An 18,694-nucleotide genomic window follows, 5' to 3' on the forward strand; every position below is an offset into this window, starting at 1 on the left:
ACTGGTCAGCATATCCTATGAGAGAGAAAAGAAGAGGAAAGGGAAGTATTTCAGTCCTTTCCACAATTTTGTGCTTGGGTAACTGGAAGAACGTTTCAACTCTTAATAATTTATTGACCCACTCATCCATGAAACATTAATTGACACCACAGCATGGGGATTCTCAACCTTATAAAAAGGAACAATGTTTAACTCCCTAAGCCTTTCAGCTCATTGAGTTCCTGTTATGTGCCAGAGTCTATGACAGACACAGAATCAGGATAATGAAGACGGTCTCAACACTGAAGAGATGAGGAAGGAAATAAACAGAGGTAAACAATTAATGTTGCTCCTACAGTAGCACCTGTTTCTTTCCATTACTTCTTCACTGCTGCCTCAAGACTCTCATGCTCCTGGGGCACCTGGGTGTCTCAGTCGGTTAAGCATCTGACTTCAGCTCTGGTCATGATCTCATAGTTTGTGGGTTCAAGCCCTGCATCATGCTCTCTGCTGACAGCTCAGAGCCTGGAGCCTACTTCGGATTCTGTGTTTCCCTCTCTCTCTGCCCCTCCTCCGCTCACACTCTGTCTCTTACAAATAAATAAACATAAAAAAAATTAAAAAAAAAAAAAGACTCTCAGGCTCTTAACTGCAAACAGGTTCTGGGCCCCACATAGATTTCAAGATCTGACTAGATCCACTTGCTTTGAGTGGCCAATATAAAGGTAAAATTTATAAGTTTTCCTACTTAAATTAAGTAAACCAGTTACTTTATTTTACCTTTTAAATAAAATAATTCTAATATTAAGCATTTATTATACAACATATGCATTTTCTTTAATCTTATTTTGAGTTGAGTTAAAAAAAAAAAAAAGTACTACCAGGAATTTAGTTGAAAGTGCTTTTCACTATGTTGAAGGAAGACAAAGCTAAGTCAAATATCCAACTAAAAGCCAAATTATGTCCAGGAAGAAAATTCTGCAAGACAACAGGATGGTTGTCTGACTAGTAGGGGCAGGTTGCAGTATCTGGGGATTTCCATCCACCTTTCTCTAAAAGGATTCCAAAAGAAACTATCCTATCTTATCTGTACTTCATCTCTACATTTCTCAGTCTTTCCCTCCTGAAACCAAGGGGGTCACATATCTATACTGAGTCAGGCAGGGATCCTTCCCCTAGTCTGCCTGAAACTCATTACTAAATCAAAGTTGTTAAAAGTTGCCCCAAATAGTCTTGCTGTTCCTCTCTGTTCCTATATATTTTGTGCTCTTGGAATTACTCCAAATTCTAAAATGAAAATGAAAGTTATATAACCCCACAAGGTTGTTCAAAGGATTAAAACACTGAGCTTGTTTATCCAAAAATGAGGACCCCGTTTGAATAGATGCAAACCTAAAGATTTAAAATCCAACTTCTAAAAATTTAAGTGTGTAGACAGGGAGCACTTTGATAGCAACTGTAGAAATATCTTGCAAAATAGGGAGTAATCAGAATATAACAAAAATGAGTACTGGAAAATCAGAGTAAAAAAAAAAATTTTTTTTAATGTTTACTTATTCCTGAGACAGAGACAGAGTGTAAGCTGGGGAGAGGCAGAGAGAGAGGGAGACACAGAATCCAAAGCAGGCTTCAGGCTCTGAGCAGTTAGCACAGCACCCGATGCAGGGCCCGAATTCACAAACAGTGAGATCATGACCTGAGCCGAAGTCGGACACTTAACCAACTGAGCCACCCAGGCGTCCCTGGAAAATCAGAATTTTAAATAAAAATATAAACAAACCCTTAGCATCACAGCCTCCATATGTCCTTATAGGATTCTAGGACCATATGTATACTTCAGTACTATCTGTGTAGTTTGGGGAAGGACAATTCACCTCTCGGAATATGTCTTCCATTTATTTTTATTTTTTATTATTATTTTTAAAAGGCCTAAGCCTATTTAAAGTTTATTTTGAGAGAGAGCGGAGGAGGGGCAGAGAAAGAGGAAGAGAGAGAATCCCAAGCAGGCTCTGCACTGTCAGTGTGGAGCCAGATGCAGGGCTCAAACTCAAAAACTGCAAGATCATGACTGGAGCTGAAATCAAGAGTCAGACACTTAACTGACTGAGCCATCCAGGAGCCCCTAAATATGTCTTCCTTTAGGAGAAGACATCATCTCTGAAATTCTCTATCTTAATGTCATCCTTTAGGCTAAAGATGTTTTAGCTTAACGGGATATTTTAAACATATCTTAAAAGCAGCCAATATTATTTCCTGAATGGCTTCCAATGTAATCAAAACTGACCCAGAGAAATTGAAGTGCACTAAATTATTGGTAAAAGATCCACTCCTTGACCTTGAGGAGTTCATAATCAAATTACGGAACCAATTTTCAAATTACAAAAATACTAGCAAATTCACAAGGCACCAAATACAGTAGTACCCCTTATCCATACTTTCACTCTCTGAAGTTTCAGTTAACCAAGTCAACAGCTGTGAGTGTAAGGAGGCAGAAGATCCTTCTAACATGTCACATAAGGTCAACAGTAGCCTAGGGATACACAGTGCCTAATGTCATTCATCTCACTTCATCTCATCATGTAGGCATTTTTTCATTTCACATCATCATAAGAAGGGTCACCATAGTATAATAAGATAGGAGTGGAAGATGAGGCACCCAATCAGTTAAGTGTTTGTCTTTGGCTCAGGTCATCATCTCACGGTTTGTGAGTTTGAGTCATGCATCGGGTGAGCTCGATCCCTGAATCAGGTGAGCACGAGCCTCACTTCGGATGAACACGAGCTTGGCTTCTCTCCCTCTCTGCCCTTCACAGGATTCTCTTTCTCTGCCTTTCACTCATTTGCACCGCCACCCCCGCCTTTCAATTAAAAAAAAAAAAAGATATGAAAGAGACCATATTCATTTAACTTTTATTACAGTATATTGTTATAATTATTCTATTTGCTATCATAAAATACATGAAATCTGTTCTCTTAAAAAATATTTTTTAAAGCTTACTTTGGCTGTTTCATCACTTCTCAGTTAAAACCAAACTTCCATGAATCATAAATTAAATGTATAACTTTACTTAGATCAATCATAGTTTGGGGGGAGAAACATTTTTACATTAAAATTTCAGAATCTTGCTCTATCCTTCTCTCATTTGAAACCACAGTAGTCTTTTGCCACTAAAAACACACTCCACAGCTGTAGAAACAGCCTAAGCCATTTAACAGCTTCATTTACGACACAGCATTGAATTTATCTAGCAAAAACACAACACATGCATTGGTACTTCCTTTCTGTCCTGTGTTTTCTAAATCTCTGCCAAAAGCAGAGGAAAGAAAGTACAAATGGACAGGATATCCTCAAATTATTTGGTTTGCCTTATGTCATTCCAAAGAAAAATCTAGTGTTTGATTCACAGTTCGAAATTCAAACTGCACACTTGAAACACCTAGAGTGGCCAGTTCCAGATGCTGAGGGCAGGCGTTCCTCAACAGCACTTTGTCTTTTAAAAGGCAACCTTGGAAGGCTTTGCCTAAAGGAATATCAGGAAATTCTGGCTTTCCAGGACTCACACGTACTACATCCGATATAGTTTTTGGCTCACAAGAAAGGATTTAGTGAAGGAAAGGAGCATGCCCACTCTTTCTTAAGAATACCAACAGGAACCAAGTACCTCAAAATCTATTTACATGAAATCACTACAGACTGAACTTAGAGTTGTGGTGGAATTTTGATATTCTTATCCATTTGACACAATTCTTAATGCACATAATATATGTATACTAAGTTGCTGCACATCCAATTATTTCACCAAATACTCCAGTGGACCTAGTAGAATGTGTCAGACACTAGACTTGGTGTGAGACTGTACTAGCTTTTTCTGTGACACCAAACCACTTATCTCTATTATTACATCTATGTAAATAATACCGTGATATATGGATGGCTACGGTGAAGACTTGGAAGGGCCAAGGAATATAAAGCCCTGAGCACAGTATATACCTTCACTCAAATCATAGCCTCTTGGCTTCTTCTTCCCTTTTTTTTTTTTTTAACAGTTATAGGAGTAAGCCAGATAGACACAGCCCTGTAATCTTGAAGCTTACAGTCTACTAGAAGATATAGATAATGACCATGAGAACAACAACATGATGATGATGACGATAAGGATACTACTATTATTAATAGCAGCCGATACTGGTTTAGAACTTAGTATGACCAAAGCACCATTCTAAGCACATAGTTCATTAATCAATCCTTACAACCCTCTGAGGTAAGTGACCAGGGAAACAAATATGTGTGAGTGACTCCCTAAACCTCATTCTTGAGCAGCTGGGAAAGGTCATTCTTGGGATTAATAATATTAATCAGGTAAAATGTCACAGGGATGTGGGGTTGGGATGGTATGATGTACATTAAGAATAATGCCCACGCAGAGAATGCATGCAGGGATGATCAAAGAACTGATCAAAGAACTGGTTGGTTGGCAAACTGTCAGAGAAGCCTACCTGTCAGCAGCAGCCTGTACTGGGGGATCCTCTGAACTGGCTTGAGTAGGTAGTGCTTGAGGGCCAGATTTGCACAGCGTGGGCTCATCTGAAAGGAAAAGGTATCCAAAGTCAACACAGGCATTCTTCTAAAAAGCATGGGACCCAGATTCAAGTGCCCAGGAAGCCAAACTTGAGGTGGTCATCAACTGTGGAAGGGGATTCATGGAAAAGCCTGCTGTAACTTAAGGCTCAGCTGTTATGCTAAGAGTGAAACCATAGCCCACTCAGCACCTAGCCCACCCTTTTCTGCAGGTAGGTCTCTGAAGTCACAGGCTCACTGTGATCATTTGTTCACGGCCCTCTCACAGACAGTGGTGGCTGCAGCCTGTGCTCTAGATCAATTAGAGAGCACCACACTCTGCAGCTGCCACTTAGCAGAGCCTCTGCCAGTGTTTTCACAAGCACAAACCCAACGAGCAAGAGAGAAATGCATGGCACTGAAGATAAGGTGACAGAAATCAATTTACTGGGAACTGGATTCAAACAATAATCAGAGTCTATGGTCAACGTACTTACGATAACAACAAGTGGTAGTGGGGAGAATTACAGAAGTTAAAGATGACCTGAAAAGTAGCCTAGCTATGTGTATCTTCTCTAATAAGCCCAATGGATGTAAAATTTCTTTCTCAGATGAATGGCTATAAAAGACAGCTCCCAAATCAGTGTATATAGAAACTTTGATTCCGGAGCCATTTTGATTTGATCAAAATGACATCTGATTCTGCCTTGAAAGCTCTTTTCCTAAGTAAGTACAACAGACACTTCAGCCCAACCCTGGGCCTCCCACACATTCTCCGACACAGGAATTTACTGTGAGGTGGCATCAAAATGGCTGAGTGAAAATGTTCCTGCATCCTAAGATGCTCTGCACTTCTTCCCCAGCTCAGGTGGGTGGGGAAGAGTTTTTTAAGATTTGCTCAGATTGTTTCATCTTTTTCTAGATATGCACCTCTAGGGTCTGGTACACAGAATACTTAAAAAATTATAATGATATTGCATTTAAGAAAGCATCTACCATGCAAGCATCATTAACCAAGACAGTTAATTTTCCTGTCTTATGTTTTCTTTTGCTGCCAAGACAACAGAACAATTAATTCTCTGGACACTGATGAAACCCTGGGTCAATTATCAGTTGCCATAGCTACATAAATCACACTTCCTTTCTTAACAACATGAAGACATCAGGAGAGGAAAAGGAAAAAAAAACCCAGAAAAAAGACAACAAATGATTTTAAAGTTTAATTACATGTCTAATGTAAAAATAAGAAATCAGCAATATCATAATACCTCTAAAACCTTTCTAGTTTGCATGACTGGAATTTTTTTTTAGTTTCAAAAGAGAGAAGTAAGTATTCAAACATATAATAATTCACATTTTATCCAAGACTGGGGGAAGGACTTAAACACAAAAGCTTTGGCTATAAAACGTTATTAATTTTTCCTAACTTTGACATTGAACCTGTGTCATTTATTTATCTAAAGGGAAACAAATTATATTTCCTACCCATCATTGTAGATTAGTTGTTAGAAGAAGAAAAGGAAAGGCTGAGTTAGAAATAAGAAATGTTTCTAGAATAGTCAAATCCATGGAGACAGTAGGTAGAATGGTGGTCACCGGGGGTGAGGGAGGGGAGGATAGGGAGTTGTTTTAGGTATAGTTTCAGTTTTGCAATGTAAGATGAAGAGTTCTAGAGATTGGTTGCAAAACAGTATGAATGAACTTAACACTACTGAACTATACACTTAAAAATGGTTAAGATGGTTGTTTTATTTTGTGTGTATTTCCTCACAATTAAAAAAAAAGACCCATTAAAGTATTCTAACATGCAATAAAAGATTTTCAAAATTAAATCTGGTACATACTTTTTCACCTTTTAATTTGTTCAATTTCCTCTTTGATTCTGAAGGAATTAAATATCAGTATCTTTTTGTTTTCAACGATGGCAAATTATTACAGCTTTAAAAACAACAAAAGAAGAAAAAAGGGTTCAACATTATATGGCAGCAAAAATACCTCAAATTCTCTAACAACAGCAGCAAATGCTGGGTTCTTCTTGCACTGCTCATCCAGCAAAGCTATATTCTTATCAAATTCTTTGATGTATGTGGAGTACATTTTTAGATATGGTCCCTTCTTTACAAAGATATCAGCAATTCTGTGTTGTTCAGTCCTAAGAAAAGAAATACACAAAATATAAAAAGAGTCATTAGTGTATCCAAAACATATCTAATAAAGAGCAGAGTCCCAAGTCTAAGCCATCAGCTTCACCTCTTTTCTCTTCTTGTAAGATATTTCCTATCTCCAAATGCCTACTCTTCACCATTCCCACTGCCGCCATCACATCTTGCCTGGACTTTGCCAGCCCTCTGACCGGTCCTCCTGCTTCTACCATCTCATCCTTCTGTGCAGCCTGAGAGTCTAAAAACAAATATTACTCATGTGACTTCCAATGGCCTCCTAGGGGACTTAGCAGAAAAACAAACTCCTCACCTTGGCTTACAAATTTGTAGCCTCATTGGTCCAGCTGCTGCCTACTTTTCTGACTCATTTCAGGCTTCTCTCTTTCTTTCACAGTACTCTCCAATCACACTGGTCTTCTTTATATTCCTTTGACATACAGAGTCAATCCCACTTTGCAAACTCTTACTAATGGCTTTGCATGCCTGGAAATATGGAGGAACCCTGGCTGGCTCCTTCTTTTTGTACAGATGTCACTTTTTTTTTTTTTTAATTTTTTTTTCAACGTTTTTATTTATTTTTGGGACAAAGAGAGACAGAGCATGAACGGGGGAGGGGCAGAGAGAGAGGGAGACACAGAATCGGAAACAGGCTCCAGGCTCCGAGCCATCAGCCCAGAGCCTGACGCGGGGCTCGAACTCACGGACCGCGAGATCGTGACCTGGCTGAAGTCGGACGCTCAACCGACTGCGCCACCCAGGCGCCCCCAGATGTCACTTTTAAAGTGCTTTGCCTTTTCAGAGGGTCTTCTTGGCCATCCAGTCTTCACTTGCTAGCACGTCATTTTATATCTTTCTAGATCAGAAGTTGCTTTCATCTAATGTTTCTTGTCTATTTTTCTGGCTCTTCCCCCACTGAAACATCTACTTCATGAGAACAAGAGCCCCATCTGTTTTGTGCAATGTGATATTCCCACCATGCTTAGAGCCCTGACTAGCACACAGTAAGATACTAAAAACTTTGTTGAATGCAGAAATGAAGTACTGCAACAGCTGTTATTAAAAGCCAATGCAAAAATAAATGTTATTTCAGAAAGCATACTAAAACCAAAGACTATATCTTAACTTGAAGACCCCAGAGAGAAAAATATTTTAATAAGTAGAAAATACCTTATCCAAGGATTAGAAGAGTTTTATGTCAGTAATAAGTGTAGCTTTTGCCATAATTACTGTTTTAGCTGTCCCTTTCATCAATTCAGTCTGTTTCTTAAATTAATACTTTAATGCAGAACATCTATAGATCTAAACTTGGGAAAACTTTTAGCACCAGCGAAAAATATATTTAAGCCTCTTTATAACGCTTGCACAAATATACATATCTGTTAAAGGCAATTCAGGGTAATTTTAAAGATAATTTTTATAAGAAGAATGACAAAGTATGTATAGGAAAACTCTGTGGAATCACATTTTATTTCTATCATGACCTTAAAAAATACCTTTCAGTGATTCCTCAGTTCTTAACCCTTTGTTATTTTACATTCGGGCTGCAGCTAGGAATTAATCACTTACCTAACATATTTTGCTAACATGCACAGGCATATTTCTAAAACAGGCAAGAGGTATTTTTCTTGGTTATATGTAAAATAAAGCTTACAGGGAAATTTTGAATTTTGTGCATAGCTTCAAAGATGTCACCAAAGTTTCTGCTTACTCTCTACAACCCAAGGAAGTACTTAACCTTTTGGTATTCTTTTCTACAGTCTACAATAATATCATATACATGTAAATTTTCTAAACCAAATAAACCTATTATTCCAGTGAATGGTCTCTTTTCCAAAATGCAAAGACAGATTCATGAAACTCCAGAAAAGATAATAAAGCATTTAAAAACATTTCAGTGTGAATATATCAACTAAACTCCCTCAATCTCAAAAACCTTGATGATCAGAGGTCTCCTACAGAAAGTTAAATTGGCTAAATATGGGTCCTTCTTGCTTTTGAGGCAACATTACCAAAGAATTTGAACAGTTTTAGAATTGAGCTCAGTGCATCAAGGTTGTGAATTTTGGCCACCTAAAATGACCAATCTACAGGTAACCACCAAGAAAATTTAATATATTGAAACAACTCAATGTAAGGAATACCACCTCTCTGTCACAAGCAGGGCCCTTGTGGCCTCATCTAAAATTGGAACTTAGGGAAAGCTGGTCAGTCCATTTATACCAGTTTGACATCCTTTCCTCCAGTTCCTTCAGGAGATCCCGGTTGAGCTCATACAGTTGAGGCAAGTAGTACAGGATCTGATTTAGGATCCGGTCCTCAATCACGGGTTTCCCAAGTTGCCTGGAAGCATGGGCCACTGCATCTCGGAAATCCTATTATAGTTCAAAGGAGGAAAAACAACATACACACACATATAATTTGATGTAAAGCTTTTCATCCCAGTGATTCTCTTTTCTACAACAATATAGATCACAAACTGTATTTTCTGATGTGAAAGTGTTATGGCTTGGAGCGAACAATCAAGAAAGAATTCTTGTGGTGTCTCTGGTGCAAAAAGGGTGATTTTATTAAAGCACAGGGACAGGACCTGTAGGCAGAGAGAGCTGCACTGGGGCTATGAGGAGTGGTTGATTTACTTTCAAGTAGGGATAGCAGTTCTCTAAGGAATTTGGAAGTAAGATTTCCAGTACCTTGAAAGGGTAGCTGTTGTGAGGAAAAGGTCATTTACTACTATTGTCTAGTAATACCTTAGTCATGAGACCCTTCATGAAGATGTATATCAGTGGGCCATATGCTTGGAGGATGACTGCTAACATGTATCTTGGGGGGTGGGTAGAGATAAAGGAAGCTTCCAAAGGAATTTTTTTTTAACGTTTATTTATTTGGGGGCGGGGGGGGGGAGAGACAGAGACAGAGACAGAGACAGAGACAAGACAGAGAGAGAGAGAGAGAGAGAGAGAGAGAGAGAGAGAGAGACAGAGACAGAGAATCCTAAGCAGGCTCTGCATGGTCACAGCAAAGCCCAAAGTGCGGAGCAGGATGAAGGGCCCGAACTCACAAACCCTGAGATCATGACCTGAGCCAGACTGAGTCACTCAGGCGCCTGTCCAAAGGAATTTTTATCCCTTAAAAGAGACTTACAGGTACCTGGGTGGCTCAGTCAGTTAAGCTTCTGACTTCGGCTCAGTTCATGATCTCACAGTCTGTGAGTTCGAGCCCTGTATCGGGCTGTGTGCTGAAGCTCAGAGCCTGGAGCCTACTTCAGATTTTGTCTGTCTCTCTCTCTCTCTCTCTCTCTCTCTCTCTCTCTCCCCCTCCCCCACTTGCACTCTGTCTCTCTCTCTCAAAAATAAATAAAATAAACATTAAAGAAAAAAAAGAGAGAGAGACTTACAGGATCCTGGAGGTCAGGCTAATGTCAAACTAAGGCTGCCTTTTGTCCTTAGCAAAGTATTAACATTGAGGCAGTTGAATTCCTATAGGAAGGTCACTCTGACTGTCTCAAGGACTTGTCAATGGCTGTAAGTTTTAAGGAAATTTAATTTTTTTCCTTTGCCTTTGTTCTCCATATCATTTTCCATGTAGAATTACAAATTGAAAGTACGCACTTCCTCCTATCCTACTTAGCTAGACAGGAAAAAAAAACACAAAAACAAAAACAAAAACACCACAACAAAGTGGCTGGGGTAGATATTTGGTCTTAAAACAGTCGGTGTGAGATTTCTCTTACATCTTTTGGTCTGATCTTCAAACTCGGTAATTATATTAAAGGGTATCTGGAAACTGTATTGCCTTTAAACTTATTCCAATACTGCTATATGAACACAATCCATTCATTTTAGAAGTCCCCAAGAAATCTTAATTGATTTTATTCTGGAAAGTCCCTTTGTTCACTTTCAGTAATTATTTCCCAACAAGAGCATTCTAGGTAAGGCATGTGGAGGAGAATGGCACATTTTTAATAATCAGAGAATACTGGATCCAGTATTACTGTGTTTCCTTGGGCTAGCTGCATTTTCCTTGTCTGCTAAGTGGTTTCTGAGACTTTCACAATGCGCATCGCTAGATAACACAAAGCTTTTTGCAATGTGTTTGGCACACAGAATCAACAAAATATTTTAACCATGGACTCTTCTATCCCTCTAACCAACTTACCAATAAATTCATCAGGATTTAGATCTTTCACAAAACAAAAAATTTTCTCCTTACATTTTCTTTCCTGTCAACTTTTCCCTAGAAAATTATTTATATACCATGTTTTTAAGACAAGTCCACACCAACCTACCCTGTCATTCCAGTGGACTTGGAAAGGGTGGTGGTGTCTGGGATCCTATTTGTCTAGTTTCACACTATCTTGAGGTCCACCCTCTGGGGATAAGTAAAACAATAGTGGAATCTGTTCCACAGCCCTAAGGACTCAAAAACAAAGATTGTTCATTCTTAGAAACAATCTTTAGGTTTAATTAAAACCTTAAAGCAAAGCTTAGGCAAAACAGACTCTATACTAGGTTTCACCTTCCTTTACCTTTATTTCTAACTATTTTTCCTTCAGGGATTTGGGCAAATCAAATACATAAAAAAAAAAAAAAAATACCCATTTCTCCCCTGATCCCTTCAACCACTTGCCTCCTGTACATTAACCATAGGCATTTCTTGTATTTCTTGTGAAAGACAAAAACCTTATATAAATTTTTTTATATAAAAACCTTATATATAAAACCTTTTATATAAAAACCTTATATAAAATTTAAAAGTAATGAATGGATTCCTTGCCTAAGGGATGGTTATTTCAGACAACTCAAATCCTCCTGTGCTAAACCAGTGCTAATAAACCCTTCACTTCAGGCCTCAGGATCTGGGACTATACTTTATTGGCCCAACAGTCACAATACTTGGCCCAAAGGAACCAAGTACTTAAACTAGTAACTAAAGAACTACTTTTACAGCTAATTACTGTAATATAAAGATGGGAGTTTGTAGCTCGCATAAACTCCAATTCAGAAAATCACACAAAACATCTCCAGAAACCAAATGGATATTGGCCAAATTCCACCTCCCAGCAGCTTGTTTCTATCAGCATTCACATTTACTAAGACAAAATAGACTTTAAACTTAATGCTTTTGAAAGTCATTAGATTTTCCACCAGGCACAACAGAATATATTTACATGTCAGTCACAAATTATAACACAATTATAACAGTATTCAAAGCACAGTTAAACATCTTCCATAGTAGTCTTTTTTTTTTTTTACCAGTTTAATAATTAATATAACTTAAATGCAAGAATTCCTTGTTCAGCAAAGCAATAAGCACTGCCCTTTCTTCTGGTAGAAGACATGATGAATATATTTGTCCCTTGGCAGCAACATGACTTTTATTTTCCAGTTGGAAGATACTTCCTCAGTCACAACAGTGACAGTAGCCGTTAGTGGCTAAGTAGCTTAAGGACCCTATTTGACACAGCTTTTGTCAGACTCTGCATTCCATATGTCTGCAATTATTGCCAAAAGGAAAACTTGCTTATTTAAGACACATTCAACAGAGACCAGCCAAATTCACACTGGGCTGACCAGTAAGATGGCCACCTCTAACTGGAGGTGTCTGTCACATACTAGGCAAAATGTCACTTTTTCCAGTACTACTGGATGATTGTAGGTAGCTCTGAACGAACTTGTGGCCCATACTGTCATTGGCAAAAGAGGACCATTTAATAGAGACTATAGGAATTTAGAGTTTCTATCCAGGTATCTATTACAAATTATTCCTAGGACCCAGGAGGTTACATATTCTAAGCAAGCACTACCAGGGCCATCAACTTGTCTTCATTGTACCTTTTTGAAAGCAGAAAAGGGTACCCCTTACTCCAGGCCAATGCAACTCACACCAAAGACCCTACTTGCAACTCATGGCCTTTAATTATACACAGCAGCTCTGGCCCAAATCTCATCCCCTCACCTTTTGGGCCACCATCCCCTAAAAGCCATGTGCTATGGCCCCAGTGCCAGATGTAACTAATTCACACAAGAACTACACACAGAATCTTTCACTTATCAGCTCTTCATGAACCTCAACCATTTCCAGAACTGGTGCCACTAGAAGGAAGAAAACATCTTTTTTTTTTTTTCTTTTTTAAATAAAAAGGATGGTTACAACATATGTCTGGTTATTTTTCTAAATGCTAACAGCCAGGATAATTTGGGAAAGTGTGATGACACTTAGGAGCCAGAGGCAAAACTATTTTTGGGCAGAAGAATTTAAATTCTCCAACACCTCCTTGACTAAATCAGTGAGGATATAAGACCACACGACTGGCACTTCAAAAATTAGATCCAGAGTTTACTTTTCTACACTGGAAAATCTGGGTAATTAAAATGAAAGGGGTATGGGAACCAGGATATAAAAATGTTAGGCAGGCAATAGAGTTTATTGATACCGACTACACATACTTTGGTCTATTCTTCCAACATAAAACCCACCAAAAATTCTGTATGTAAAACTGAACCATCTAACAGTCTAGTTTCTGATTACAGTAACCAAATGCATGTTCAACTTGGCATTTTTAGAAATAGGCTCCTGAATTATAAAGTGTATCATATTATTAATAATTCCTAGAAAACCTACAAATGAGAACCAGATCAACTTTTAAAACACAGTGAATATAAACCACAATTTCTTTATCCATTCGTCAGTTGATGGACATTTAGGCTCTTTCCATAATTTGGCTATTGTTGAGAGTGCTACTATAAACATTGGAGGTACAAGTGCCCCTATGCATCAGCACTCCTGTATCCCTTGGGTAAATTCCTAGCAGTGCTATTGCTGGTTTATATACACAATGGAATACTACGTGGCAATGAGAAAGAATGAAATATGGCCTTTTGTAGCAACGTGGATGAAACTGGAGAGTGTTATGCTAAGTGAAATAAGTCATACAGAGAAAGACAGATACCACATGTTTTCACTCTTACGTGGATCATGAGAAACTTAACAGAAGTCCATGGGGGAGGGGAAGAAAAAAAAAAAGAGGTTAGAGAGGGAGAGAGCCAAAGCATAAGAGACTCTTAAAAACTGAGAATAAACAGGGTTGATGGGGGGTGGGAGGGAGGGGAGGATGGGTGATGGGTATTGAGGAGGGCACCTTTTGGGATGAGCACTGGGTGTTGTATGGAAACCAATTTGACAATAAATTTCATATTGAAAATAAATAAAGCCTTACATAAAATAAAAATAAATAAATAAAACAGTGAGTTCCTTTGAAGTATTAACATACTAGCCTTACAAGCTCTGATCACTTGGGCAAGACTTAAGCAAAAATCAATGCAAATAAAGTCAAGTATGAACATCTAAAGCAATGAAGCACAAAACAGATGGTCTTATTCTTAGGGTCAGGATTTACATCTCCAGTGTCAAAGAGAAGTAAGTGACTTAATGAAGCTGTCCTGACTGGGTGTCTTGACCTGAGGGTATGACTTAACCACTATGATGACACAGTGAATTACAAAAACTAAATGGACATATCGATAGACAGGGAACTCTGCAGGGCTCCCCGCCTTCAAAAAGGGCATTAAGAAATACTTCATATTAAGCCAAAGCAAAGCAGCTGGGAGGGTCAGAGAGCTTTGATAAATATGCAGAAAGAGTGAAACTATGAAGTAAATGTAGAAGGGGGAGGAAGTCCTAACATTAACAATTTGATTTTGTTTTTAAATTAAAATATTGACCAATGAAATGATTTCTCCCTCTCCCTATGATCAGACTGATCACAATCAGGTGATTGTGTATAATTATCAATGCACGCTATAAACTATATAAAACATGACTGAAATCAATCCTTTATCTCCAGTCTCTAACTCCCTTGACAACAAGTAATCATAATGTATCCTAAGTGAAAATATGTAGCTTCATTCTCATCTTCAAAAGATGGAAAACTAGAATTTCTCTGATTTCTTGGGCCACTGAAAGAATTCTGAAAACAAGCTAATATATCCAAAGATATACTACTACCCCCTATACAGCATGTAGAAATGTCAAGTTAATAATTTTTAATCCATTTCTGAACAACTGCCTAAGTTCAAGGTCTCAGACCAGAATTCAAAGTATGGTTTTGCCATTTAGCAGCGGGTTACTTTGGCAATTAGTTTTCTTCATTTTAAAAAACAGAAATAACAAGTATTTGATAGGGTTGTTATGAGGATTAAAATAGACAATTTACATAACACAGCATGTTTCAAGTCACACAGAGAGTGCTCAACAGAAGGCCATTTATTTAAGTAAAGGAGATTTGGTTAATTTAAGTGATCACATGAATATCATTTAAAGTCAACAAGTCCTGGAAGCTTGGAGACAGAATGCTGAATCAGAGGCATATAACAAGAAGCAAATACCAAACCAAAGTAAGGAAAACAAACACCTCAGCAGCAGGACAAAGGGGCTCTTAATGAACTTCATTCAGTGAAGGACAGTCCTAACAAGAAGGAAGCTGCGCAAAAAGTGAAGGTTTGGCAGCCATGTCAATAGACGCTAAAGGAGTATTCTTTACAACTAAGGAACAAATTAATGATAATTAAATCATTAACAAGACTCAAAAAACAGTCTGTATTCAGTAGAAAATGATGAAGTTAGGGGAGCCTGGGTGGCTCAGTCGGGTAAGCATCCGACGCTTGACTTTGACTCAGGTCATGATCTTATGATTCATGAGTTTGAGCCCCAAACTGGGCTCTGTGCTGACAGCTGACAGCCTGCTTGGGATTCTGTCTCCCTCTCTCTCTGCCCCTCCCCTGCTTGTTCTCTCTCTCTCTTTCTCTCAAAATAAAAGAATAAAAAACAAAAGAAAAAAAAAGAAAATGATGAAGTTATTTAAGATAGGAAAAACTGGAGGCTTCTATGAGAAAGCCTTCTATTCTTTCTATGATTCATTTAAAAAAAATTTTTTTTAACGTTTATTTATTTTTGAGACAGAGAGAGACAGAGCATGAATGGGGGGGATCAGAGAGAGGGAGACACAGAATCTGAAACAGGCTCCAGGCTCTGAGCTGTCAGCACAGAGCCCGATGCGGGGCTCGAACTCACGGAGCGCGAGATCATGACCTGAGCCGAAGTCGGCCGCTTAACCGACTGAGCCACCCAGGCGCCCCTCTATGATTCATTTTTTAAAAAATAAAAGATACATTCTAGTTACTAACAGACATATGAATGTCCAAATAACTGCCTCTAACTCTATAGATTTTAATGAGAGTCCTTAAATTTTCAAGGTAAGTGGGTCTCAACCTTAAGAAATCAGTGGAGCAAAGATGCTTCATTACTAGTATCATTTTATTACTTAATCAGCCCATCTTTGTCAAAAAAGACCTCAAAGTCTCTGATCATTCTCTTGTCAAAAAAAAAAAATGTTTTTAAGTCATGCTATTTGGGCATTCATAAAATAAATTTATAGCTGTTTATTAAAATAGTCTCCCATCAAAGGGAAAATAAAATAATAAAAACAATGCAATTACTATTATTATTATTCCCATTTTCCAGAAGAAGAAACTAAGGCTTGACTAATTTGTCTAAGAGCACATAGCGGCAGGGGCAGAATTCTTAACCCCTAAAGAATTAGTCACACTCATGCATTCAACAAATGTTTACTAAAAGCCTTCCAATGAACAGGAATGATGGTAGGTACTGGAGAGATGATCCCTGCCCTCACCTAGCTTATATTTTAGTAGAGTAGACCAAAAATAAACAACCAAACAAACAAATACACAAATTATATTAAGTGTCAAGAAGAACACAAAGGGAAAGGGAAAGAGAAAAGGATAGTCAAGAAAGGTCTCTATGAGGAGGTCACATTAAGCCAAAACTGGAAGGATAAAGAAAAAACTAGCTATGAAGAAAATGAAGACCAAACGTTCTGGGAAACTGCATTAGAAAAAGCTGTGAGCAGGAATAACCTTAGCAATGAACTAAGAACTGGAAGGAGGACTGTATGGCCAGAACATGGTCAGTGAGTAAGAGAATGCCCCTCTCTTTCCCCAGCATCTCATCTTAGTAAGAGGCCAAATCACATAGCATCTTGTAGGCAGGGGGAACCATAATTTGATGATCCAGCAAGACAAAAGGAACACTGTTAATAATTACTATTAGTTATTAGTTATTAATAGACAATAGACAATAACCAGAATTGTCAAAAGCAGACTGGGACATAAAGTCATCCTATTTACAAGCCTTGGTAAGTAACATGGACTTTATTCTTTCTAAAAAAAATTTTTTTTAATGTTTATTTATATCTGAGAGAGAGAGAGGGACAGAGTGTGAGCAGAGAAGGGGAACAGAGAGAGGGAGACAGAACACAAAGCAGGCTCCAGGCTCTCAGCTGTCAGCACAGAGCCTGACGCAGGGCTCAAACATGTAAACTTTGAAATCATGACCTGAGCCAAAGTTGGATGCCCAACCGATGACTGAGCCACCCAGGAGCCCCGGACTTTATTGTTAATGCAATGGGAATCATTTAAAGGGTTTTAAGAAGGGGAGTGACATGTTCTAATACAGATTTTAATAAAATCACTCAACATTTTGTACGGAAAAAAGATTGTATAAGAAACAGGTTGGGAAAAGGCTGAGAATGGAAACAGGAGTGAGTATCTGTTAGGAGGCTGGAATGGTTGTCTGTCTGCGTAAGAGATGATATTCTGAACTAGGTTGGTGGCAGTAACAGAAACAGAATCAGTAGGTTTGCTGACGGGTTGGTTGGAGAAGTGGGTGAGAGAGAGAAAGAAAGAACAGATTCTACTTTTCTGGCTTTTGCAGTCATAGGGATGGCACTACCATTTTGTAGTTATTTTTTTTTTTAATGTTTATTTATTTATTTTTAGAGAGAGAGAGTGTGTGTGCTATGTTAGCGCAGAGCCTGATGCGGGGCTCGATCCCACGAATCATGAGACCATGACCTGAGCCGAAATCAAGAGTCAGACACTCAACCAACTGAGCCACCCAGACTCCCTGGCACTACCATTTTGAAAAGGAAAATACTGGTATTGGGTATTAGCTGGGACACACTGTGTACACTGGGCCTTTAAAAATACCTATTTTAAAGTCCAGGAGCTCATGGAAGATACTGCAGAGCATACATCATAAAAAAGATTAGTTGTAAAGTCTCGCCACTGCTGCTACAGGCCCAAATTTTCCTCACAAACATCAGGCAGATGAATCAAAGGCCTCAATTGGATATTCCTTCCAATGTCATAATAGCTTGAGTGATAAAATTCTTTAGTTTACACTTTAGATTTTATAGTTAAGATATGAGCTGTATCACCTAGGTCAGCAAATTATAAACAAAGAAATGTCAGTAAACTACAGTAACATATTTAAATTTTAAAAATATTGGACATAGTGGACAGTGCAGATACTGAATATTTCTGTCATCTCAGAAAGATCTATTAGTGCTATTCTAGAGTCTCTAATATAAAAAACTATTCATAGGAGGGGTGCCTGGCTGGCCCAGTCAGCAAAGCATGGGACTCTTGATCTTGGGGTTGTAAGTTCGAGTTCCATGTTGAATGCAGATAATACTTAAAAATATAAAATCTTTAAAGAAAATTATTCACAAGAAATCATGTATAACTGAAATAGCAGAATAGCTTCCCCCAAGCCACTTGGATACCTGGTTCATTTCCAAAAAAGTATCCACTGGATTATCTAAAGCCTATTATTTAGGTATTGTAAAGCAGTCATATTCTAGGGCATAACACAGACATTGACTCATTTATATGAAATCAGACAGTAAGTAGTGCTCAGGATTGAAACTATCCATGTGTTACCTTTGTGGGGCACTTTTAGTAGAGGGGTAAATATGAGCTTTAACAGTGTGGTGGGGGTGGTGAAATGAAACAAGACTCTTGACTTCACCCACCTTATGCTGGTAACAATCCTCTCCTAATAACGGCTCTCACCTGGTTAATGCTTTGTTGTTAAAATTCCCATTAGAGCTGGGCTCTGCTGAGTTAACATTTACACA

At 38.3% G+C, this 18,694-nt stretch overlaps 1 protein-coding gene across 3 annotated transcripts in view; it reads right to left on the reverse strand.

The window, feature by feature from the left end:
• The window catches only part of FGD6 (FYVE, RhoGEF and PH domain containing 6), a 114,275-nt gene that overhangs the window by 40,982 nt on the left and 54,599 nt on the right, over window positions 1–18,694 (reverse strand). For all 3 annotated transcript variants that reach the window (XM_053226621.1, XM_015070477.3, XM_027071067.2), the window contains 3 exons: window positions 8,920–9,071; window positions 6,533–6,689; window positions 4,477–4,564 (listed from right to left, as the gene is read on the reverse strand). In XM_053226621.1, the coding sequence (XP_053082596.1) occupies window positions 4,477–4,564; window positions 6,533–6,689; window positions 8,920–9,071 (397 nt within the window). The remainder of the gene's footprint in view (window positions 1–4,476; window positions 4,565–6,532; window positions 6,690–8,919; window positions 9,072–18,694) is intronic.

The sequence above is a fragment of the Acinonyx jubatus genome, chromosome B4 (genome assembly GCF_027475565.1).
Source record: "Acinonyx jubatus isolate Ajub_Pintada_27869175 chromosome B4, VMU_Ajub_asm_v1.0, whole genome shotgun sequence".
Lineage (NCBI taxonomy): Eukaryota > Metazoa > Chordata > Mammalia > Carnivora > Felidae > Acinonyx > Acinonyx jubatus.